Source organism: Fistularia commersonii, chromosome 7 (genome assembly GCF_037954325.1).
Source record: "Fistularia commersonii isolate RoL2024-O1a breed Wild chromosome 7, RoL_Fcom_v1.0, whole genome shotgun sequence".
Lineage (NCBI taxonomy): Eukaryota > Metazoa > Chordata > Actinopteri > Syngnathiformes > Fistulariidae > Fistularia > Fistularia commersonii.
In genome coordinates this window covers 5,025,689-5,052,500 of record NC_141290.1, presented here as the reverse complement: position 1 = coordinate 5,052,500, position 26,812 = coordinate 5,025,689, and the positions used below count along the sequence as shown (strand labels likewise).

The 26,812-nt window shown below is 44.1% G+C and overlaps 1 protein-coding gene across 1 annotated transcript in view; it reads right to left on the bottom strand.

The window, feature by feature from the left end:
* The window catches only part of met (MET proto-oncogene, receptor tyrosine kinase), a 64,584-nt gene that overhangs the window by 20,813 nt on the left and 16,959 nt on the right, over nucleotides 1–26,812 (bottom strand). Inside the window, exons 3-11 of the mRNA XM_086149272.1 lie at nucleotides 17,981–18,184; nucleotides 12,263–12,391; nucleotides 11,781–11,957; nucleotides 11,546–11,703; nucleotides 11,045–11,159; nucleotides 10,804–10,940; nucleotides 9,253–9,417; nucleotides 7,995–8,094; nucleotides 657–866 (exon numbers count right to left, since the gene is read on the bottom strand). Coding sequence (XP_086005398.1) covers nucleotides 657–866; nucleotides 7,995–8,094; nucleotides 9,253–9,417; nucleotides 10,804–10,940; nucleotides 11,045–11,159; nucleotides 11,546–11,703; nucleotides 11,781–11,957; nucleotides 12,263–12,391; nucleotides 17,981–18,184 — 1,395 coding nt within the window. The remainder of the gene's footprint in view (nucleotides 1–656; nucleotides 867–7,994; nucleotides 8,095–9,252; nucleotides 9,418–10,803; nucleotides 10,941–11,044; nucleotides 11,160–11,545; nucleotides 11,704–11,780; nucleotides 11,958–12,262; nucleotides 12,392–17,980; nucleotides 18,185–26,812) is intronic.

Below are 26,812 nucleotides of genomic sequence, written 5' to 3'. Positions count from 1 at the left end.
CTAGCCTGTGCCGATAACTAGCCTGTGAAAAATATCTGCAGGTGACTAGCTCGCGCTAGTGACTAACCCCTCGCCAGCAAGTGGCCCAAAACATTTTGTCTTGGCAATGCTACGCTACGATTCAGCTGTGGAGCGGGTCAAACTGGTTACCCGGGTAACTGTCATTTGGTCGATATCGTCGATATCTTTATTCACTCAGCCGAAGCTATCAGAATCAAGCGAAGCCCGGCACTTTGGTGAGGATTAGCTAGCCTTGCTAACCCTGCAGCAGGTATAGCTTTCAGCTCCAGACTTGTGCCACCCAAAAAAAAAAAAAAAATTTTCCAAGAAAGTCATAAATATGGATTTTCTTTCTTACAGTTGCCGGCGGGATCTCAGGTTCCCGCACCTGTTCGGTGAAAGTGTTAGCGCCGCTGGACTTCTATTGAAGATAAAAAAGAATAAAACTTCTCGTCTTTCTTTCTCCGTCAGTGGTTTTTACGAGCCCGAGTCGTGGGCTTTGGACCCCAATCGAGGTAAGAGGACGACCAAAAGGAGCGGGAGGTTCTGTGGAAACCAAGGCTCGTCCAACTATCGGGGGATTTATTAGCAGAAAGGAAGGCTGCCACCATCCGCCACAACATAGCATATTAGCAACGCCGCTAGCCTCGGCTCACCTTGAGCTCCACGACGCGTTTGCTGTCCTTGGAGGTGAGCTTGGGGTCCTGGAAGAGCGGGTCCTCCACGTAGATCAGCTCCAGCTGCTCGGTGGAGCGGCCGTCCAGGACGAACGCCACCTTGGTGAAGACGGGCGGCGGCAGGGCCAGCTTGGCCAGCGATGGCGTGGTGCACTGGATGGAGGTGCGGTTCTCACCATAGACGCAGCTCTGGATGGAAAGAGGAGGGGAGATATGAGGGTTCAAGAAGTCACGGTGGTAGCCGGTGAGCCAATAGCGTCTGACGCTGAGGCGGGAGGCGGGGCTTGACACGACTACCTGTCAATCACAGGAGATGTTCAAATGTTCATCCTTTCATTCACATCTAGAGGGGAACGTGGGGGGGACCCAGGAAGGAGAACATGGAGAGAAATAGACGGGAGAACATTGAGAGAACCTGGCAGGAACGAGGGGGAACAGCTGGTTCCAGCTCTGGTCTGGAATTGCGAAACTGTTGGCGACTGGCGGCCATGTTGTTTATCTGAGTTAATTGGGATGGCGACCAAATGAATGACGGTGAAACAATACAATCTGTTTTCCATCTGCAAAGCGTTCACACTCCTGAACCCTTTGTGTCCCAGGTGGGGGGGGGCGTCTATCGCACGCACACGCACACACACGCGCACACACACACACACACACACACACACACACACACACACACACACACACACACACACGGATGCGTGGGGAGAGAGAGCGCAAAAGAGTCCGAGCAGGTTTAAAGATTAATAGGGATCCGTTTCCACGTCTTTAATGGATTTAAAAGGGGATGTGTCCTCACGCACATGGACACACACACACACACGCATTCACACACACACACACACACACACATTCACACACACATGCGTGCACGCATGTCATTTTTCACCATCACCTCTTCATCACGGAAGTATCAACACCGCTTCACTTTGACGGTCGAAGGTCCAGAAGGTAGCTGCATCCATGTGCACATGCACGTGCGCGTGCACATGCTCACACTGGGGTTATATTAGAGTTTGAACAACCAGCTTGTGGTCGCCGGCAGTGCTAGGCTAACATAACTATGCGAAGCTCGCCATAGCCTAGCCAAGATCACCATGCTAGGCTAACCAAAGCCTTGTGAGCTTAGAAATAGTCATGCAAGGCTAACCACAGCTATGGTAGGCTAAGCAAACCCATGTTAGGCTTTCCATGGCCATGCCGGGCTAACCATAGCCATGCTAGGTTCACCATGCTATGCTTCTCATAGCCATGTTACCATTACCATGTTATACTAACAATAGCCATGTGAGGCACATTGTGGCAATGCCAAGCTCACCATACTAGGCTAACCATAGCCATGCCGGCCTTGCCATCGGTATGCTGGGCTCACCATAATCATGCTGAGTTAACCATACCCATGCAGGGCTATCTATAGCCATGCTGGTTAGCCTAGCATTGTTATGGATACACAGACTGAGTAACATAAAAACCCAGGCAGGGGAACATGGAGGACCACACAGAGAGAACCCAGGTGACCACTGGGGCCGATGTCCAGCAAATAAAACACACACACACACACACACACACACACACACACACACACACACACACTCCTTTGCGTGCTGAACACACACAACGGTGAAGGTCGGATCTGTAACACCTCCAGAGGCGCTCACATGGGTACTATGGAAGGCCTCCTCCTCCTCCCACACCCCCAACCCCCAAGAGGGACCGAAAAAAACAAAACAAAACAAAACAAAAAAAAAATCATAATAAAGGAAAAAAAGACACGCTGGTGAATGAGTGGAAACCTCCGTCAGTTTCATTGTGTTGGTCCTCGCGGATCGGCTGGAGGAGGAGGAGCAGCTGTGAATACAATTGCTCCACCATGCGGGGGGGGTGTCAATGAGAGAAGCAGCGACCCTTCATCCTCCTTCATCCTCCTCCTCCTACAACCGATCATCAGCTTTACCCCTCTACTGTTATTACCGCGTTATTACCGTGTTATTACCTGGTTATTCAGATTTATAAGCATCCAGTGTGCCTGTTATTACATAGTATTAGGATGAGTAGTTATTTTTTGCCATAATTGGTAGAAATCTCATGTTTCTCGCACATTTATCCTCTTTATTTCATTTTAAGTCGGGCTCTGATGTCATTTTCTTCCGCGGGATGCGAAATGTGAATAAAGCTTATTACTTCTGTTATTACCGTGTTATTAACTATTTAACGTTGTAACGGACTTCACTTCCTGTTGTGTTTGTGTGCAAATATATATATATTACATAGCAATAAGATTTTTTTGATTTTGTTATTGAATTCAAGTTTTCTCAAATCTGTTTTCTTTATTTTATTTAAAGTCAAGTTGTGAAGCCATTTTTCTTCTATGAGATGTTACATGTAACATCTAGTTACATGACATACATGAGATAACATTTAGTTACATGAGATGTAACTAAAGGTTGTACTGCTATTGTCATACAATTAAATACTATTCATATTATAATATTGTGTTGGTTTCTTTTTGGAGCCAAGCTATGTTTTATTTCATTTATATATCTTTTATGACACATGAACTGCAGATTTTTGGTATAATGTATCTTTTCTTTATCATGGAATAAAGAATAAAACAATTCAAAATAAAAATAAAAAAACCTTTAAAAGCACATGTCAAGAGTTCAAAGTGCTTTATCATATTGTTAAAGCTGCTTTTTTTGGACGAGAAATAGTGATTATCCGTTAATTTTGAAGTTAATCAATCACCCCGAGTCTAATTAAAACAATCAATAATCACTTTGTAACCATTTCCACTCATAGTATTATAGTAGTATTTATAAGAATCTAGCATATCTTTATATATATATATATATATATATATATATATATATATATATATATAATATGAAGATTGTTTAATTTGTGGTATAATTCAAATTTTTTTAGGTTTATTTCAATTGAAGTCACGTTATGAAGCCATTCATCTTCTACCAGATGTTACACATGAATATAGGTCACTTCTGTTATTACTGTGTCGTTAACATGTTATTACAGTGTTGTTATTAAGTTTTTACTGTTACTAACATATTATCAACTACTATAACGGACGGAGCCGTGCGTTTGGTTCTCTGCATAGCGACCGTCATGAGAATCGGATCCCCGCGGGCGGCGGTGGGGGGGCCAAGGGGCCATGGGAAAAGGAAAAGACACCCCATGAGGCGTTCAGGTGTCGGGGGGAATTATAGGAGAGATTTATTCCCACTGAGCCCAGATAGGAAGAGGATTTACCCCGGTATGGTTCAGCTTGTTTGTGGGCAACAGGTGTCTGGACCAGGCCAGACACACACACACACACACACACACACACACACACACACACACACAGTTTGTGTTCTGTTGATATATTTCCCCTGGTTCTATGGAAAATGTGTATTTGGGGTACTGTGTGTGTATATATGGAGTATTGTGTGTATCTGATGTGTATTTAGGTTATTGTGTGTTTTCAAGGTTTATTCAAGGTACTGTGTGTATAATCAATTAGTAGTAATTATACTGTGTATGCTTAAGTTGGATTTATGGTACTGTAGATTTAAGGTATATTTAGGGTACTGAGTGTATTCAGGGTGTATTGAGGAGTACTTTGTGTATTTAGGGAAAAATGTGTATCCATCATGTATTCAGGGTATTTTTTGGGTACTGTGAGTACATTCAGGGTACTGTGTGTATCATGTGTGTATTTGCTATTTAGGGGAAAATGTCTTTTTCTCCCAGTTGATATTATTATTATTATTATTATTATTATTATCATTATTATTACTGCAACTATCATTAATTATAATTATAATTAATGTCTTTAATTATATAATTATAATTATTATCATGAAGCCACTGTGGAATAATTCAACTCTTCATTAACATTTTTAAAATGTTTCAATTTCTTTCTAAACTTTATTTTATGTAGTTTTCGCTGATTTTTCAAATCTTGTTATGGCAGATTTCTGGTAATTTTCAATGATTGATTTTCCTTGGATAGTCTTTATTTTCTGCATTTGATCTTTGATAACATTTTTGATTAGCATTAAAAAAATGCTGAATTAAGGTGTTTTCCGTTTAAATCTTATTTTCATTCACTTAATACTTTCTCAGATTTTTATAGAATTTCACATGGAATTTATCTTGTGTTATTTTTATTTTTTAACTAACAAGATTACAATGATGTTGATTCCTGCGTCTAATATAACTTTTATTTTATTTTATTTTTTCTGTTATTGCTAGTCGCGATAGCAATATCGTCCCCATAATATATTATCATTATCACTTTATCATTAATATCATTAATAATGACACATTTTATTTAAGACGCCTGACTCGATGGTCAGACAGCACAAAATGCAGATTTTAAAGAAAAATAAATAAAAGACAAAAATAAATAAACAAAGGGGAAAAAAATTAAAATCATGAGACAAGTTGCATTACTATGTTATTACGATGCTATTACAATGCCATTACGATGTTATTGCGATGTTATTACGATGTTATTAGGATGTCATTACAATTCAACTATCTTTTTTTAAAGTAAGCAAGATGTGGATGGACGGATAAAATAAGAAGAGCAAAGTGTCAGTCGGGCCCGGCACTAAATCACCTCCTTTGCAGGGGAGGAATTCTCCGTGGCGACAGCTGCTTCTCCGCGGGGGAACAACCGGCCTAAATCATTAGCGATGATGTCTGTGTTTCCGAGCGGCGGGATCCCCTGGGTTTGGAGGCCCCCGTCGCTCCCTGGCTATTGGAGGTGTCAAAATAAACAAGCCCCCAGCAGTCGCTGCTAGATCCGCTAACCACGTTAGCCACCGTTAGCCCGCTAGCCACGCTAGGACTCAGTCACAGCCGTGAATTTGTAGGGGTTTTTTTTTCACTTCTTGACCACGCGGCAGTGGCGGCGGAGGTCTCTGCGCTCTTCGGCCAGAGGTTTGAACCACCTGAACGTGATGATAAATGTGAAAAATTAGGCTGCTACGTCGCGGGGAATTGAACCAGCAACCTTGGGGGGGTCATGTGACGGACGCCTGAGTCCAAGAGCTGCTCCTGCTGGTGCTACTTTAGCGTAACGAAGGCTGGGTTTCCCAAGGGAGCCATCCCTCTGAGTGTGTGTGTGTGTGTGTGTGTGTGTGTGTGTGTGTGTGAGAGAGAGAGGTCGATGGTAAACCCTTAAAGTGTGTATTCAGAGGCGAGAGCAGCGACACTGAGGCGAAAACAGGCCGTGGACGGATGCCGATAAATACATATTTCTGGTAAAAAAAAATTTTTTTTTTTAAATTTAAATAAATAAAATGACTAAAAATAATTAATTAATTTGATTCGAGATTTTAAAAAGATAAAAAATTAAATCGAAATATAAATAAAATAAAATGATCTTGAGTCGTGGGAAAATAAAGTTTGGTTAAAAATAAAGGTAAGAGCATTAAAATGAATGGATTTAGGATTCTGGTCGGGTTTGTCCGAGTGAGACGCACGATCGCAGACAGCGCGCACAGATACACACACACACACACACACACACACACACACACACACACACACACACATACACACGTATAAATAAAACCCCGACAGGAATAAAAGCCAGATTCCTTGAAACATCCTGGAGTCCACTAGTGCCGCTCGCCGCCATCGACCGGTGGATTTTTCCACTTCCTGTCTCCTCGCTGTCAGGAGGCTGATGGGGAAACCAGGTTGGGGGAAAGGAGGAGTTTATTCTCCTGTTTTCTCCTCCTCATCCATCACCGGCTTTTTCTCCGGGGTCTTTTTAGGCCGGGAGAGGCAGTTTATAAAACAGGGATTGGGGCAACGCGCCAACATAGAAACAGGACGACGCAGAATGGTGGAAGAACTCTGAGAACTTGGATGAACAGAGAAGGAATTAAAAAAAATAAAAACATAAAATAAGATTAAAAAAATAAAATAAAAAAATACAAAAAATAAAATGTAGAATTAAAGAGAAATGACCAGAAAAATATACGGAAGAAATCTGTGATAGTGTTTTGTTTTTCAAAAATTGTTTTCTCAACAACAAAAAAAAGGGATTGAAGTACAGAAAAAAATCTGGATTTTTTTTTTAAAAGATCATTTGGATTAAAGTACAGAAAATCATGTTATCATTATTGGAAGAATGTAAAGGAAGCAATCTGGGATCATGTTTTTTAAAAACTGATATTAAAAAAAAAAAGATATCTGGAATAAAATACCAAAAAAGTTTGGAAGAAATTTTAAAAATATGTAATTTGGATTTAAATACAGAATACAAATTTGAAGACAAAAAATGATGTAGAATTAGAAAGAAATTACTGGAGCATATACGGTGGAAACCTGGAATAAGATGTTCAAGAAGCTGATTAAAAAAAAAAAGGAAAGCAATCCAGAAAAATTTGGAATAAAATATAAAAAGGGGGAATAAAATACAGTTCATCTGGAATAAAATACAGAAAATATTTTGAATAAAATATACATACATACAAAATAATGTAGAATGAGAAACAAATTACTGGAAAAATATGATGAAAGAAATCTGTGATGAGAAGATTTCGAAAAGTATTCACCATAACCTGGATGACTGAGAAAAAAAAATCTGGAATGAAAGAGGAAAAAAAAATCTTTAAAAAAAGATAATTTGGATTAAAATACAAAAAATACTTCCAAATATCTGGACTGTATTGCAAAAAAATCTGGATTAAAATAAAACATAGAATTAAAAAAATGGAAAAACCTGGAATGAAGTACAGAATTTTGGGTGGGGAAGTACATACAAAATCTGGAATAGGAACTGACTAAGATAAAGATAATCTGGAATAAAAAAAAAACAGAAACACCTATGGAATAAAATACAAAAAATTTGAATGAAAAAAAATGATAAAAGTCTGGAATAAAATGAAGAGCTAGGGAAAAAATACAAAAACATTGGGGGGGGTATATGTAAATGAGAAAATCTGGAATATAATATAGAACACAAACAAAATAAAATTTCAAAGAAAAATCCAGAAGAAAAAAAAAATTAAAATAAATTCAAGAACTGATTTCAAATACTCCAGACTAATTTATATCCATATATATGTATTACAAAAAATACTGCAGCTTCATTAGTAGAACTTTCAAAACACACTTTGTACTTCTTCAACCCGAGCCTCCATTTTAAGATATGCTTTTTCTCATTTCAAAATGTAGTTTCATCGACTTCCCTTTTTGTTGTTGTTCTGATACAAATATGTATTGATGCTGAGCACACACACACACACACACACACAGACACGGCCATACAAGTGTGTGACAGGAGTCACTCACCACGTGGAAGACCTGGGCGTCGTGGCCAGTGGTGAGCACCATCTGGGGCTGGAGGCCCGACTGGAGGAAGAAGCCATGAGCCGTCACGGTGCAGCCTCCGCTACGCCAGAGAGGGAGGGTTAGCTAGCGTTAGCGGCTTTAGCAACAACCAATCGCTATTATCATATAAATAGGAAGTCCATCACGATGGATTAAGGACGACCAGAATCCATCAGAACGGCGTTGCTATTGGTGACGATCGACAAAGGAGATCGACATTCGGAAATCAACATTCGGAAAGGATCCGTCAAACAATCAGGAGTTTTGTGATGAACTACATTTTTTTGCCCCCAAGAACAAAAACTGTTGGGAAGACATCAGATTAGAAATTTAGCACAATTAACTTGGAGCAATAATAACAATAGTAATAATAATAATTATGAGATTTTTTTCCTTGACTCCAATAAAATAACATGGAAATGACCCCGAAAAATTATAAACATTTATATAAAGATTTTGGGTGGAAAGAAAAAGTCAATATAATCCATGAATTTATTGATTAATAAAATATTTAAAGTAATCTTTAGTTTAAAGATTTTAATAGAAAGTCCATTCATTTCTCCAGAAATATTTGAGTTGAATATTTAAATAGTTAAATAATATTTAAAAAAAATATTTTTTAAGACATCCATTAATTAATAAGAAAAAAAAACATTTCATTATTAAAAAAGAAATCAATAACAATAATCGATAATTAAAAGCAGATTTGATTTAAAAAAGTCAGTTCATTTCTATTAAGGAAATCCATCAAGTTATAAGAAAATAAAAATGTCAAAGTATGAGAAAAAAAAAGTATATATAAATAAAAAAATTCCCTCAAAAAAAGCAAAAAACAAAAAACATAATCTATAATCTTTTAAAAGGAGATCTAATAAAAAAAAAGGTGAATTTATTTCTTGGAAGAATAGTCATGAAATTAAAATTCAATATCTGAGAAATACATTAAATTAAATAAAAATGGAAAAATCTATTGATTTAGAAAAGAATGAACAACTATGTTGAACATAATCTAGAACTTAATCTAGAAAATGGGAATTATTTTAATAAAAACCAATTACTTTATATCAACATAACAACAAAACTTCAATTGAACGTCTCAGACGGAAAAAAAATGACACCCACAGGTTTGAAATTCCAGATTGATAAACCCAAATTCAGATGCACACACACAAACACACACACACACAAACACACACTTGTGTCCTGACAGTGTGTGTACCTGATGAAGGAGCGTGAGGGCTGGATGCGGTTGATGATGGGGTCCTGGTTGTAGGTGAAGGGCAGGGGGGCGCGGCGCTCCACAGAGTCCACTGTCAGCTTCACCGGCTGCTGCGAGGGGACGGCGTGCGGCGGCGTCTTGCAGGTCAGCATGGTGGACGTCAAGCTGTGGTCACACACACACAGCACACACACACACTTATTAAAATAAAAAAATAAGGAAAGCAATCCACAAGAATCTGTAACAAAATATAAAACAAGGGAATAAAATAAGAGTTCATCTGAGAAGTAATTCAAAATAAAGATATTTTAGATTGAAATATGGAAAATTATGTGGGATAAAATATACACAAATACAAAAATGTGGAATGAGAAAGATATTACTGGATGAATATAATGGACTCAAAAACTCATTGAAAAAAAATCCAGAATAAAATATAGAAAAAATCTGGGCAAAAAATTAAAAATAAATATATTTTAGATTGAAAGATGGAAAATTATGTGAAACAAAAAAATGCAAAAATGTGGAATTAGAAATAAATTACTGGAAGAATATAACAGAGAAACTCCAGGAAGTTATTTCGAGTCTTAATGTAAAAAAAAAAAAAAAAAAAAAAAAAAAAATGGAATAAAATACAGAAAAAAATCTGAGAAAAAAAATTGAAAATAATTTGGATTGGAATTTGGAAGATACTTTGGATTGAAATACAGAACATCATGAGGAAATCTGGGATATATAAACATAAATAACTCAGGAATTAAATTAAGACACACACACACACACACACACACACACACACACACACACACACACACACACACACACACGTTTGAACAACTTAAAACCCTTCAAATCTGCTTGAAAGGTATTCAAAAATATTAAGGTGAAATTTAAGGTGACTCAGAGTTTAAGAAAAAAATCCCTCTCCTTTCAAACAAACAGGAAAAAGGATAAACACAAAAAGGCGACCCTTCATTTCAAAACAAAGGAGGAGAGAATGGCGAGAAGCAAAAGAAAAAAGAAAAAATAGCAAATCATTCAGAGCCTTATTTTGAAAAGGTCACTTCCTGTTATGTGCAGGCGCAAGGAAGAGAGCGTGAAAAAGACTGGAAAATAAGTGAAAAACATTAAACAATGGAGAGACGGGAGAGAAAAATGTGTAATAGTGGAACGAGGCGGCAACAGGATGTGACCTCAGCATCAACAGGAAGTAGGGCGAAAGACCAATGAGAAGACAAAAAAAAAGAATTAGAAAAATGAAAAAAAAAAAGGTCACTGAATTGACCATCACATTTTTATTAATTAAAATTGGATTAAAAAGACAAACAAAAATGAAATGGATTAAGAAAAATAAAAATATATATTTAAAAAGGAATAGAAAATTTATATAGTGAAAAAATAAATATTTGAGAAAAAAATGACCAAAATAATTCAACATGAAAATTTAGAAAGAAAAATATTTTTCTCAAATTCAGCAAAAAACATCTTTAAAAATAAATAAAAAAATAAATAAAATTAAAACAGAAAATATTGGACTTCGCCTGAACTGACCTTTGGATCTTGCAGGTCGCTTTCCCCACTGTCACTTCCTGCTTGTTGCCGACGTCCAGGAAGTTTCCGGTGATGGTCAGCATGGTGTTCCCGGACTTGGGTCCGAAGGTGGGGAAGATCTTGTGGATGACGGGCTCCTGGATGCGCGGACGCATTTAAGAATAAATAAGTAAATAAATCTATGACAGTGTAATAAAGTGTTAATAAAGCGGTTGTTACAATGTGAGCTCAGCTAGCTTACCACTAAGGCGAATCCATCTACCTCTGTCACCTGGTGGTCGCTGGTGACCTTCACTGTCTGCCCCGATGGGGTGAAGTTCCCGCTAAAAACCGGGGTGCATTTCAATTCGGTCCACCTAAAAAATAAATAAATCATAAATTAAAAAAAAAAAAACAGCACGAAACAAAAGACGTAGCATTATCCTCCATCCAGCGATTAGCCCTAATTCAATGATGGCCTCCGTTCCCTTGGGTGTGGGGAGGGGGCACACAAAGAGGGGCAATCTTCTCTTTCTTTTATTTATTTATCCGTTTTTTTCCCCCAGTAATTTTTCAGTTAGCGGAGTCATGTGCTGTGCGTGTGTGTGTGTGTGTGTGTGTGTGTGTGCACAAAAATGCTTCTTAGCATTCTTCCCCACGCACAATGAGCCTCTATAGGACGCCAGCCGAAGGGTCTTTGTCTCATAAACTTGACAGACACACTACATTCGCGCATGTCTCACACACACTTTAACACACACACCTGTTGATGTTTTCCTGCCTGGGCAGTTTGCATGGCACCCCGCCGACCTCCACTCTCACCAGCGCCGCCTGGAAGATGTCCGTCTTGTTGAAGCCGAAGTTCCTCCCGCAGATGGTGACGGACGTGGTGCCGCGAATGGGGCCGGACGCCGGCCACACCTGCGTGGTTCGCCATTTGTTACACACCTATGACACCGTGACGTTCGCCACGCGCGCTGACGCTCACCGCTGTTTACCTTGCTGATGGCCGGCGGGCAGCGGTCCCGGCTCCAGGCGGAGGCCGACGGGCACTGGTCGGCGCGGGCGCAGCGCCCGTCGCACCAGCCGCACTCGGTCACCTGCGACATCAGCAGGCAGGTAATGCAGGAGGTCAGCTGATCGCAGCCCGGGCCAATCAGGGGGACCTTCGTGATCTGAGGGCGAGGAGAGCCGAAACCGATTGGCGGATTACGATCTCGGGCGAAGGAGAGTGACGGCGTAGCATCTGAGCCTCACGGTTAGCTACTTTCTTCTCATGTTGGTGACATGAGACCCATGCCATTGTTAAAGGCATGGGTGCGACAACCTACCGTCTCCATGGCGACGAGATGTGAGCATGTTTATGGGCTGTACTTTAAGCTAGCGGCGAAACAGCGCTAGCTCTGGTTCCCAGAAAACAGCATTTGGGTGCAGAAACAGTCGCCATTTTGGATCTGGGAGGGGGTAGAAGCGAGCTCACCTTATTTCCCGTTGCCAAGAGCAACGACCCTCCCCCGGGTTCAGCGTCCAGCAGCGCCACGCTGGAGGAGACGGGCCTGGAGTCCAGGCGAATGTTGACGTGAGGTGAGGACAGCCGGGAGGCACGGACCTGGGGGGGGATCAATGAATTAATGAGGTCATAAATTAGTGAATTAACTTTCAAATCAAAGGATGCTAAAGATGCTAAAGCTAAAAAGGGGGAGGCAAGGGTTGTTCCATGTTGGGATCTGGAGTCTGGTTGCTGCAGAGACTGATCCAGCAGTCCCAGGACCCCAGTCCTAGGACCAAGGGGGATGCAAAGTGAATGGTTGCCGTGGCGACATGTCATCTGGGGGAGCAACTTTCATGTTTCGCCTCGAGAAATATTTTGTATTATTTACATAAAAACGAATGGACCAATTGTACCCTGACGTGTAAACACACACACGCACGCACGCACGCACACACACACACACACACACACACACACACACACACTTCTACGGAAAGCCAGGGAACCTTTCCAGCCCTGATCATTAATCAAAGGATGTTAATCCCTGCGCTTTCACCGCAGCGTTTACTTTGCAATCTTTTGTCCCCATCGCCAGGGCCAAATGGCGTCGCCGCACCGGCCGGACGCCACCCGGGCTACAAGCCGGGGCTCGTCAGGTGACTCGGCGCCGACCCCGACGTGGGCGGGGGGGCGAGGCAGACGCGTGATTGACATCATTTGGAATTAGTGGGGTTGGAGGCTCCAGGTAACGGCTTCCCTTTCCAGGTGGACGTTTCAACGTTCCTCTTTGTCTGCAGGACCTCGGGGAATGGCGGATATGATGGAAAACACACACCCACGCAAACGCAACACACCTGGAGCATCACCGTGGTTACGTGACAATTACAAGCCCCCAGTGAAGCCAACGGAGCAGAAGAAGGCGTGCTGCAAGTACATTTGCTAATTATATATCCCTGCGCCGTTAGCACGCTAGGCGTTTTGCAACATGACGCAGCTGCAGATGAGAAGACACACACATACTCACGAAAGCACACACACACACACACACACACACACACACGCAATCTGGATGCGAGTACCTTAAGTAGCCCTTTCGTTTTGGGGACATTAGCATAGCAGGACGAAGCTGACCGCATGTTTTTTTGGCTGACCTCACTAATGACCAATCAGAGCGAAGCCGCTCGCTGCGGGGCTGTATGCCAGGGCGCCAATGAAAAGACAGAAAGAAAAAAAAAATAAAAAGGCGGGGCTTAGCAGGGTTAATAGCGGACGAGACCCATCTGATTAGAGCCGTCTGTATCTACTGTCCGTGGAATGCGTCCAAAGGCCTGCATTGTATGCTTTGCATGCCATTGGGACGGTCAGGGCGCCGGGAACGCGACCCGCTCCTGCCTCGCCCTCTGGAGCGCCTTGTCTTTCCCACCCCCCCCCACCCCCCACCACCACGTCCTCCCATCCGCCCCCCCGCCCCTTCGCTGGCCGTTTGCGCCTCACGGTCAACGTTAGCTTTGTGTCGGCAGGCATAATGGTCGACTTTCCCCCGGAGAGGAAGCCGCACAACGGCCGTCTCTCTGGAGGTAATAGTGGTGTAAATTACTGCTTATTGTATTAGGCGGGTCGGGGGGGGTGGCGGTGGGAAGGGGGGTGGGGGGGGGGTCAGGGAGGGGGGGTACAAATGCACAAATGCAGCCCCTTGTGTTGTTCCCACAGCGGGGCCCGGCGGACACTTCCTGAGCCGGAATGGACTCAAGCGGCGCGCCAAGCGCTCATTTTCTGTTCCCGCGCCGACTCCATATTCTGTGACCCCCCCCCCCCCCCCCCGACTCACCCCCCCTGAATACCCCCGTCCCCGTCCCCCGCACCTCTGCACCTCTGGGAACAACCAGGAAGCGGGGATACATGAAAAGTTGACAGGTTCCTTTTTATCAGGGGCGACAATCTTGACGGACTTCTGGTCACTTGGCACACAGAGGAGCAGCTGCTTGTTGTTGGGGCGCGAGGGCAACTGAGGGGGCGGTTGTCGGGTTATTTCATTTTATTTTTATTTTTTGGAGGCCAGAAAACAGGTTTTTAACATCCTGATTCCAAGTGCGATTCCATTTAAGTACTTTGCTCTGCATGAAGATACTCATGGTACGTCTTCCAGGATAGGGATACCAAGGAAGTCATACCATGGCACTTGGCCCAAGACATGTATTACCACGGTATTTCACCCGGGATGGCGATACAACATTATTTACACCAGGATACCGAAACAATACTCCATCCAGGATAGCGGTATTACAATACTTCATCCAGTATGGCAGTACCGAGGTACTTCATCCAGGACTACAGTACTTCTTTCAGGCTTGCGATACTATCATGATCCTCCCGCGGGACGACAACACTGTCAAGATCTTCGGTGAAATATAAGAATACTATTGCCATACTGTCCAAGGATCATGATGTTGTGATTGAAACAGTACTTCTCACAGAGCAACAGTACTGTCACAGTACTTCTTCCAGGGTAATGATTCCATGACAATACTTCTGCCAATCTAAAAAGTATTTCGCAATACTTTGTCGAGGATCATGATACTATGACATTAATTTTTTGATAGTATTTACTTACCGATATTACCGGTACAAGCATATTACAACAGTACTTCTTGCGGGACAACAGTACCTTCACAACAATTTGACAAGGACAAAACTTTGCAAAAGACAATGGTATTTCATTCAGGACAATAATAGCGTCAAGCTACTTCTTGTGGGATAACAGTACTTTGGCAATACTTGTTCTGGGGTAGCAATACTACATAATATTATCCAAGCTTGCAACACCATCATGTTCTTTCTCCCAAAAAAAGTACTATTGCAATACTTTTCTCAAGAATCATGATTCTAGGACAACAGTGATGTCAGAATGCTACTTCCCCAATACTGATTGTATAACAGTACCTTGTCACAGATAATGATACCAATATAATCATAGTACTTAAATACTTTTGTGATACTTCTTTCATGACATTGATGATATCCTGATACTTCTCTCCTGCTAGTACCTGATACTTATTTTCCAGAAAAAGATGACTGTATGCTACTTTTTCCAGGTAAGCAATGCTATCACAATACGTCTTCCTGGATAATGATAATTTGTCCAGAATAGCAATCATGTGATGCTACTTCTTCCAGGATAGCAGTATTATCACGATACTTCTTCCAGTATAATAATTCTATCATAATACTTCATGCAGGTTAATGATACTCTTATGATATTTTCTCCAGAATACTTTAATGCTACTTCTTCCAGGATTCTAGGATAATAATTCTACAATCACAGTAATTCATCTAGGGTAATGATACTCTAATGATACATGGTCCAGCATCACGATGCAACAACAATACTTCTTCCAGTGTTTCTGCATCAATCAACATTTCAACCTCGATGTCTGGGAGCACATGAGAAAACCACCTGGACAATGTAAAACTGCAGTAGCGACGTCCTGGCGAGGACACGAGTACGCGTTCTCGCTTTTTTTTTTTCTCCCATTTTGTTTTCCTGAGAGTATGGAGATACTTGGTATAAAAATGTCAAGTGCTGCGGCGGAGGCCTGAGGAGACGGACAGCTCGCGGCCCCCGACAGCTGGCGTCCTGCGGGCCTTTTAAAGCCCCGACGGCTAAAACAATGGTCTTCGGCACACACACACACACACACACACACATACAGAAACAAAATTGACGAGGGGCCCCCCAATGGGGGGGGTGGTTATGGTAGAAAAATGCGTAGCAACAGCTGCACTGGACCCTCGGCAGGCAGAAAATGCCGTGCGAGGGAACGTGTCAGCGTAGCCTACCGTCCGCCATTCGCCGTTCAGCTTGTGACCCCCCCGATACACAGACTCACTCACACACACACACACACACACACACACACACACACCCTTTCCATGCAGCTGTCGGCCCGTCTTTCCACGTCTCCTCTCCGCGAGCGGCCTTTTCATTCTTGCGTTTCAGAAACACGTGAGGTCATGTTTTTTTTTTCGCCCTTCACGGCATACGGCGAGCCACGGCGGTGAATAACGTCGCGAGATACGGCCGAAAGCACGGCGGTTTGGGCGCCGGACGAACGACAAGGAGTCGTGAAGCTAACGGGAACAGATCCGCGAGTGCAGGTGCAGCAGCTCGCCCAAGAGGCAGCAGGGAAGGAGGGGGCGCCATCATCGTCAGCAAAGTCAACAATGTTCTCCATGTTGTCTCCATTAACCTCCGACCCCTTCCCCTCCTTCCCATCTCCGGCTTAACCTTTAGTCTAACTATACCATAACTACAATATGACTGTACTGTAAGGCAGTCCCCAACCTTTTCATCGCCGCGGACCGGTCAACGCTTGAATTTTACTGCGGGGGGCGGTACATGTAGATTGTTTCTATTGAGACTTTAATAATAAACGGGAATCCACTGTGTGGATCCGCCTTTACCCCTTTGAAAAGAAACTTTCCATCTGACATCTGTTTTTTACTCATTTTCCTAGCTTTTGGGTTACGTTTTTGGCGCTCAAGTGACCGAGATGTAGCCGAGAGATTCCTGTCATTTTTTCAAAATAAAGATTGTTCAGATTCAGAACATAAATCAAACGGAAATAACTGATTATCCTACCCACCTACCCTGGACCAGTGGCGTCAGAGGCTTAAGGATGTAAACTGCATGGAACGCATAACAGCAAACTTACGACTTCAGACAGACCTATATCTTGACAAATGGGCACCCATTAAAAAATATTTGGAGAGTTGAAGATATTATCTCTATTTGACTGAGTTAGATGCTTTTCTTTGTGTTTATGTTTTTTTTTTTTTTTTTTTTTTTTTTTAGTTTTATTTTATTTTTCACGTGCTACTGAGGAAATAAGTGACCTATAAAGATTATTGTATAATGTATATCTTGTTATGAGGTTTTGTAAGAATGTATAAAACTCTGTTAAGGAACCTGTTCTAATAAATGTTCAAAAAAAAAAGAAATAACTGATTATTTCTTGTGCGGACCGGTACCAATGGATCCACGGACTGGTACCGGTCCGCGGCCCGAGGGTTGGGGACCACTGCTGTAAGGTATATTAGCTTCTGTCCACAACTGTCATCTCCACATGTTGTCCAGCGTACTCAAGAGTGACAGGGGGGGTGAGAGTGGCGGGGACATGGAGACATCCAACCATTCGCCCTCTCATCGATGGTGGTGGACATTTTGGAGTCTCCCATGAACCAGGGGTCTGTCTTTTTTTGGTCCATGGGAGGAAGAAGGAGAATGTGTGGGGACACCCAGACAGGAGTACAAGTTGAACCCATAGAGAGGGACCTCGTGGGAATAGAACCAAACACCATCTTGCTCGGAATGCTAACCACTACACCGCGGCTTATTTTTAGGACTTAAAGCCAGTTTCACCCTGATCGGGACACAAGGCTGGACCACTTGCCTTACAGGTTCTCTGGATAACAAAGAACAAGGGTCTGGATCAATAGAGAACTTGAGGTAAACATCACCAAGGATCCTTTTGAAGGGTTAAAGGAGGAAACGGATGGAGGCTCTGACTGTGCTCCCTTTTGGTATGCTTGAGGAGCAGTAACAAGATACTTGTTGGTTTGTGCTCACAGGGGGAAGGTCAAAGGTCAGCAAACACGTGCACCCAGGTGCCTAGTCATCCCCTCCCACCTTAAGTTGGGTTGCCTTACCTGGATGAGGCGTCCGTCTGCTGTGCCCAGGTGCACCACCGCTAGCCCATGGACAGGGGTGACGGTGATGGAGGTCACCAAGGTGTTGGCCAGGTCCCTGTGCCAGTACTCCAGCCTCTGGACAAATTGGGTAACCTGGAGGCGGTACCGGCTCTCCCTGCCCTGATGGGTGCCCTCGTGAAGGCCGCAGGCGTCCGAGGAACTCTGCGGGGAAGAAGACAAAAAATAAGCATGACGAAATGGTGGAGGATCAGATTCTCTTGACGGTTTCTAGAATGTCCCGCTCTGCTCCCCCTTCAACAGTTCACCAAGAAGGGACATCCAAGTTGTAGTTGTTTTTTTTCGAATAGAAATATGACGTATGTTTACCCGGGCACCAGCTTGTTTTTCATCGATCAAATCATACACGGTCACGGCGCTGCCTTCAAATGTCAACAAAAAAATATTCCAGATCACAGTTGTGCAGCCGAACGATAAGACCCATGGCCACAACCCCGTATGTTTCTACCCCCCCCTCAAAACAAGCGGTTATATAATACCATGTTGCATTATCTCCTTTCATATCTGGGCCCCGGCTGGAGGTGGGGAGGGGGTGAAGGGGATAGGGGTGGAGGGGTTGGAGGGGAAGTAGAGCTGGGGGGCAAGGGGGTGAGAAAAGACCTCCCATAAGCCTCCCCTTAGCTCCTCTTTCATCGGGCGATGCTCGTAATGGAGGTGGATGGACGCTCCGGGGGCGACTGGAGCCCGACTGAATGGGCTCTATCTTTCCATATTCCTGCTTTCTTGAGTGTTGCCCCCCCCTCCCCCCCATCCCCCACGACCCCCTCCACAACACCCACCCTCCTCCACCCTTTCAGCTCTTCCTTGATTTTTCAAATGTCACTGACTCTTGCAGATTGTTGTGTCTGCATCCTCTGGAGCACAGACGCTGGAGAACAAGCTGTGTCCTGGATGAGGGGGTGGAGGGGGTTGAATTGGCTAGGGTCGGGTCTCTCCTGTCCGTCTGGGCCTTCGGGTTTCATTAATTATTAACGTCAGGCGGCAGGGAGGGCTCTCGGGGTCCTTGACCTCACCGCTTGACCGCTGGACGGATCGCTGCCAGTTTGTTTGTTTAGCTTCTCCTCTCAGTTTCAGTGGACGGTGACGGCTGGAGGAGCGAGCCGGGTCGGGTGGGAGGGGTTGGGGGTTTGGAAGCGGGGTTACAGAGAGATATGATTGCGACTGTAGACGTCCATTTAGCCGCCATTTGCTTCCTGAGGCCTCGGTTCTAGCAATAATGTCAAGTAGCGCTGTCGCAGTGGCGCAAATAGGAAACTTTCTGACAGGGAGGAACACAAATGGTACGCTCGCGGAGAGTTTCAGTTGTGCTGTAGCGCGGGAGCTAACAGCTACTAGCAGTTAGCTGATGACGCCCTCCAAGGTCAGGGACCCATTATTTTCTGGGCCGGTGTTGAAGGAAAACGACAAATCAACCCCCCCCCTGGCTGTTATTTGGTTTGGCCCAGGAATCAAAGGGCAGCTTTGAAGCTGAGAACAATGATGTGGTAATAAATCAGGAATGTGACGTTCCACCTGCAGGAGACCCAAGGGGAGGTGGTAGTGGTGGAGGGTGGCCAGGTGCCGGACAAGCACGCGCAGAAGCACCCTTGCCAAAGGGAAGCGCCCTTTCTGAAGGGAACTGGCCAGCGGGCCCAATGCTACGACTCAAAGGGCAAGGCTTTTGGGGCAGGACTCTGAAATGATCCTCCCTTGTGGAGAGTCCGGGAACTAACGGCAGATGGCCTGCGCCGACTTCGCGGTGGCTTAAATTGGATCCAGGAATTGTTTGTACTTATAAGAGAACTTCAAATAGGACACTCGGTGCATTTCAGGAGGATGACCTTTTTGCGGTTGATCTGATTATCTTAAAAATGATTTCTAACAGCCAACCAAGTTCTCTGCTGGTTCCCATGGAGCTGGCGGAGAACAAGTCCCTCCTTCCTCGGAGTACGACGCTGTGCGGTTCCTTAAAAGACCAAAAAAAAGACCCAACAACAACCCAGGGTGAAATATTTTCAGAGCAAACAAACAGGACCTCAGGGTATTTGCGAAAACGGGGTAGAACACCAAGGGGGGTGGAGGACAAGGGGGAGAGGGGGATGGGGGCTTTTCATCTGTGCCTGGGTGAAAGGTATTCCTGAGGATCAAGAGAATGAAATTGGACAGTGGAAAGTCTGTTTTGACAAGCTTTTGTTTGAACCCCCCCTCCCTGCTGTCTGCTCTGCTGCACCGAGGTGGGAGGTTCTAGAGAGAATCTGGAACCGCTCGGAAGAAACGGGAGGTTCCACAAAGTAGATGAAAGCCGCTTAGAAGATCTCAGAGATTCTAGAGGGAATCTGGACGCGCACAGGGGAACCAGTAGGTTCTAGAGAAATTTGGATCCATTCAGAAGATACTGCAGGTTCCATAGAGAGTAGAAACACTTTGAAGGAACAGGGAGCTCTAGACAAAATCTGGAAACACTTGGAAGGAACACGAGTGATTCTTGGGACAACCTGGAACCACTTGGATACAGGAGGTTCTAGAGGTGATCCGGAACCACTCAAAAGGAGCAGGGGCTTCTACAGAGAATCTGTAACCACTTGGGAAGAGCATGCAGTTTTAGAGAGAATCTGGAATCACTCTGAAGGAACAGTAATTTCTAGACAGAATGTGGAACCATTAGAAAGGAACAGGTGGCACTAGAAAGAACCTGGAACCACAGTGTAGATACAAGAGGTTCTAGAAAGAATGAGGAACCATTTTGAATGAACAGGAGGTTCTAGAGAGAATCTGGAAACATTTTGAGCATACAGGAGATTGTTGAAAGAATCTGGAGCCACATGAAAGGAACAGGAATAGTTCTCGAGAATCTGGGAACATTCAGAAAGAACATGTGGCTTTAGAGTGAATCTGGAATCACTCAGAAGTTACAGTTTCTAGACAGACTCTGGAACAATTTGGAAGGAGCAGGTGGTTCTAGAGAGAATCTGGAAAGAACTGGGCGGAATGTGGAACGACTTGAAAAGAACAGGCATTTCTGAATAGAATCTCGAACCACCTTGAAGGTACAGGAGTGGTTCTTGAGATAACAGGAAACCACTTGAAAGGAGCAGGAGGTTCTGGAGAAAATCTGAAATCACTTCGAAGACACAGGAGATTCTAGAGAGAACCTGGAATGACTTGGCAGGGACAGGAGTAGTTCTTGAGAGAATCTTGAACCACGTACAAGATACAGGAGGTTTTAGACTCAGAAGGAGTAGGAGGTCCAAGAGAGAATTTGGAGACTCAGAAAGAACATGTGGTTTTTGTGCAAATCTGTCACTACTCTAAAGCTACAGTTTCTAGACAGAATCTGGAACCATTCAAAAGAAACAAGTGGTCCTTGAGAGATTCTGGAACTACTTGGAGAGAGCAGGTGGTTCTGGAGAGATTCTGGAAACCCTAGGAAGGAATGGGGAGTTCTAGAGACATTCTGGAACCACTCAGGATAAAATGCAGTTTTACAGTGAATCTGGAACCACTCTGAAGTAACAACTTTCTGGACTGAACGTGGAACTACTGGAAAGGAACAGATATTTCTAGATTGCATCTGGAACCACTTAGAAGACACAGGTGGTTCTAGAGAGAATCTGATGCCACTTGAAAGGAACAGGTGGTTGTAGAGAGAATCTGGAACCCCTCAGAAGGTACAGGAGTAGTTCTACAGTGAACTGGAACAACTAAAATGGAACAGGTGGGTCTTACAAACCACTTGGAAGAAATATTCCGCCTGTAATTATAATCCTATTACACTCATTACCTCATCATATTCTGTCGCCTTGACAACCAGTGAGTTATCGTTTGTCTCGCAACAAACAACAAAAGGAAGTCAGAGGTGTCTGAAATGACGGCGGTGGGAGATTTATGGCGTCGGCCAGTGTTCCCCACATTCTCCATGTTCAACATCTTTACAGGCCATTCGAGTCCTGTGTGTGTGTGTGTGTGTGTGTGTGTCTGTGTGTGAATGTGTGTGTTCTGAAGCCCGCCGTCTGGTAACAAACCCCGGACATTTTACACCTTCTCCCTCCAAAACTCAACCAGCAACCATTGTCCAGAGAACAAGAGCAGGGCGATAGGGTTTCTGGGGTGGGTGGAGAAAGTGGTGGTGAGGTCGGGGGTGTCGGGGGGGCCGGAGCCCCGCAGCGCCGCTCAGGAAAGATGATCTCTGCGGCTTTCTTGCCTTTTCAATCCCCCCGGCCCGCGGCCCCGATGTCAGGAAAACACCCAGCGCCGCTAGTTTGACGTTTTTAACCGTCGACCGTCGTTTTTAACCGGGAAAATCTACAGATAGCGATTTATATACGTCCTCTTGATATTGGCGTTTTCCTTGCTTTTCTCAAGCAAAATTTTTATTTATTAATATGTTTTATTAATTTTTTATTTATTTATTTATTTTTTACTTTAGGATATTTAATAGTAATTTTTAATATTTTTTATGGGGGGGGCAATTTGTGAGGATTTCACACCTAGTTCCCAAATTAACTTTAGCTTTATTGATTTTAAATTTTTCTGTTTGACAGCGCCTCCAGAGAATCTCGAAAATCTGGTAAATAGAGAATCTGGAAAATACGAAGATTGCAATCAGCTAATTGATAATCTGTGAAAAAACGATGAGTGTCCGACAGCGAGGAGAGCAGAATGGAATGAGGAAAATATTACGTGAAAAGGATATAATGTGATCGAAAACACATAACTATTAATGTGTATTTGTTTGGTTTGAAATATGTAAAAACTTACAGTTGTCATGTTCAGGAGAGTGTAATTACATTGCAGTAACTGTGTAATAAGTTGCAGAGTGTAAACAGGGTGACGATGCTAATGTACAAAAATACAGCCGGTGTTAGCAGGGGGCTCTGTTGACCTTTGACCCCGGCAGCCCGCTCGGCTGTCGCCGGGGCGCAAGGAAACGTGTCTGTTAGGGAGACGCGGAACACGGTGGAATGTGGCGTGGAGGGAATGTGCAGCGGCGGCGTTTGCCACGACGGCATGCATGTGTGTGTGTCTTTCTGCAGTAACGCCAGGATACACACCACAGCCGGACCCACGTAACCCTGCAACCCGACTCTTAGCGGCTGAAATGAAGCGAGCGAGCGCACGTGTGTGTGTGTATCCAAAACACGCAGGTGTTTAGCAACAGCAAACACTTTAGCCATTTGTTAACGTGTGTGTGTGTGTGTGTGTGTGCTGTCCAGGGGGGCGCTCAGACGGTTATTATGGGCTGCCAGAATGTTGCGGATTCGTGAGCAGCGAATGGCCTGGCACATTGGCAGGTCGGCCTGGCGACAGGACCCCCCCCTCCACACACACACACACACACACACACACACACACACACACACACACACACACACACACACGCCCCCCCCACGATGGCGAAGAGTGGAACAATCCGACCATCTGGGTTCGCCCATTGACGTGAGTCGATTAACCGGATCACCTGCTCCACCGCTGTCTGATTGACGGCCAGGAAAGTGACTGGAAGCTGGAATGAACCAGTTGGAGCAGGAGGTTCGAGACAGAATCTGGAACCACTCGGAAGGAACAGGAGTGGTTCTAGAGAGAAGAGAATCTGGATCCACTCGGGAGCAACAGCATCAGGTCTAAAAGGAATCTTGACGCACTGGAAAGGAACAGTTGGAGATCTAGAGATAATGTGGAACCACTCAGGAGGAACGCCGATAATCCTTGAGAGACTCTGGAACCACGTGGAGGGAATAGGAGGTTCTGGAGAGAATCTGGAACAACTCAGGAGTAACAACATCAGGTCAAGGGAGAATCTTGACCCACTTGAAAGGAACAGGAAGAGGTCTAGAGAGAATCTGTGATCACTCTACAGTAACAGGGGTTTCTAGACAGAATGTGAAACCATCCGGAAGGAGCACAAGAAGTTATAAATTCTGGAATCATCTGGAAAGATCATGTCGTTCGAGAGTAAATCTGAAACTACTCCGAAGGGACAGGAGTAAATTCTACACTCTTTATCTACTCTTCTCTGTTTTGATAACAACATTTTGGCTAATGAGGGAGTAGCGGGGAGGTAGAGAACAGGGTAGAAAGAATGTCGTAACAAGTAGCAGATGGGGCATTGATAACGTCTGCTGATTGGTCCGTCTTAGTGATGCGGCTTGTCTTTTACGCTGACCAAAATAGTGCGCTCCCTGGCGGAAAATTCTTGAATTGCATTTAATTAAAAAAATTAAATCCTTGTCTTTATGCATTTTTTCACTTTCAAATTATCCTGCGGGCCTGATCCAACCTCCTTGCAGGCCGTATATTTGACACCCCTGTTCTAGAGAGAATCTGGAAATCTTGAAAGGAACAGGGGGAGTTCTAGACAGCATCCAGAACCACTCAGAAAAAGAACATGCTGTTCTAGAGTGATTCTGTAACCACTCTGAAGTGAAAGAAGTTACTAAGGAGGAACAGTAATAGTTCTAGAGATAATCTGGAACCACTCAAAAGGAAAATGCTGTTCTAGTGTGAATCTGGACCTATTCAAGGTAAAGAAGGTTTCTGGGCAGATGTTGGAATCACTTGAAAGGAACAGGAGTGGTTCTAAAGGAATTCTGGAACCACTTGGAAGGAATGTTTTGTCTTTTTTTTTTCTAGAGAGACTCTGGACCCACTCGAAAGGGAACAGGGGGTTTAGGAGAGAATCTGGAACCTCTCTTTAATTCCATTAGTCTTACCTTATGAAATTCTGTTGAATGCCAGAAAGACAAAATGTCAGTGTACACATTGCGCTCTGTTGGCCAGCAACTGTCAAGCTACCATGACTACCATCATTATCTCAAACCAGTTCAGGCCATTGAGCCTTTTGACCGCCACATCATCACGAAGAAAGTCCGACCCATTCCGTCCACGACCTTGTCCAGAGAAGATGGACAAATACCAGAGAGAATGCTAGGACTCCCTGCCTGCTTTTAAAAACAATACTTTGCATCACGGCAGCAGTTGTAACCCTGTTCTCCCTGCTTTCCATCCTGGAACGCATGTGGTCTGTGACATTTGCATTTCCCGCAGCCGTGGTGTTTGGCTTGTTTGCATGTCGGCTCCTGCTCCCACGAGCAGAATAAAAAAAAAATCACTTTTCACAAGTTCTTAACTACAAGCAACAAATATCACCCGGAGTTCCCCTTAGAGGTCGTTTAGGCTCATGTGTTTTTGGACTCGGGCTACCCGCGAACCACAATCGTCCTCTAAATCACCCGGTAATGACCGTCACATGCAGTTGGAGAACTTTTCTGGAATATTTTATTTCGGAGGGTTCCTTCACAATGCAGCTGCACACTCTACAAGCACAACCAGAACGCCCCCAAAAAAAATGATGAAGTGGTATTCCCCAGGGCGCGAGTCTAGGCCCACTGCTGTTCCCATCCATTAGAGCCATTCTTATGGAAAGGTAGATTTTAATGGAGGATACACAGCTGCGTTCTTAGTCCCAGGAGTTGTAGGAGAGGTGGAAGTAATAGTAGTAGTGCAACAGTACAAGTGTTGATACCTGTTAAGTTGTGGACCGGGAGTTCGGAAAAACCCTTTTCCCCTCCTTCCTTCTCCGCTGTGCCTTCGATTCTCTTACCTTCCTTCCTTTTTCCTTTACCTCCTTGCGAGCACACATTCACACACACACAAAAACGTGCGCGCACATACAAACATACCCACACACACTGCCAATTTGGCAGTCAAAATAATCTCTAGGTGTGTAAGTGTGTGTGCTGTGCGAGGACACAATGCAAGCCTCCAGGCCTCCAGCGCCATAAAATCACCTCCGGCATACGAAACCCAGCGGGGTGTGTGTCTGGAAGAGGAGGTGGAGGTTTGAGTGATGACCCACTCAGACACACACACACACACACACTTGACTCGTCCTGTCTCCCCTGACTCCAATAAGTGCCTTAAAATATCATCCCCGAGAACACAGTTAGCAGTGATCCCTCATTTCTGCTTGACACACACACACACACACACACACACACACACACACACACACACACACACACACACACACACACGGATCAACCGCTCCACTTCAGTAAAGTGGGGAAACTAAGGGGATATTTTGGGACGAGAGATGCCTGTCTCATCTCTGCACCACCGCCATTTTCCAAAAGACTCGTTTATAAAGTTGTAATAACTACTCTATAACATTAATTACTGATTTTTTTTCTCCCCACTCCTCGCAACTCTTAGACGAGGTGTTTCGTAAAACAGACAGCGTTGGATGCGGAGACACCCCCCCACACACACACACCTCCACCTCGGAATGTTTATTACACCTTTATTACACATAACATGCCATTTATTTCTTCTACGCCCGAGGACAGACTATCTCAGCGCGCCGATGTGAGACTAATGTGTGATAACACCATGCCGCGAGTAGTATCTCACATCCAAACATACCATAATAACATAACCTGCAAAGAGATTACATCCTGTAATCTGATCACACAGGTAACTTATATTAGCAAAAGCTGAGGTTCTACAGTGGACTAAAAGTGATAATCAAGTTTCCCAAAATGAGCAGGAAGTAGAAGGACGTTACTACAAAATAAAAGCATGAAGATTATTGTATCTCATTTTTAACTTGAGTGATTTTATTTTGAAAAGGGTCACAGGGGAAGCGCCGTCCCCCCCGACGGACGCCGGCGTTCTCCTGCAGGATTCCTGCTTCCAAGCAGGGTGGAATAATCGGATATTATCCAGCCGTGCGCCGCCGCCGCCTCAGAGCCCCGCCCCTTTCTGCACGTGGGCGGGGCTAATTCAGGGGCGGGG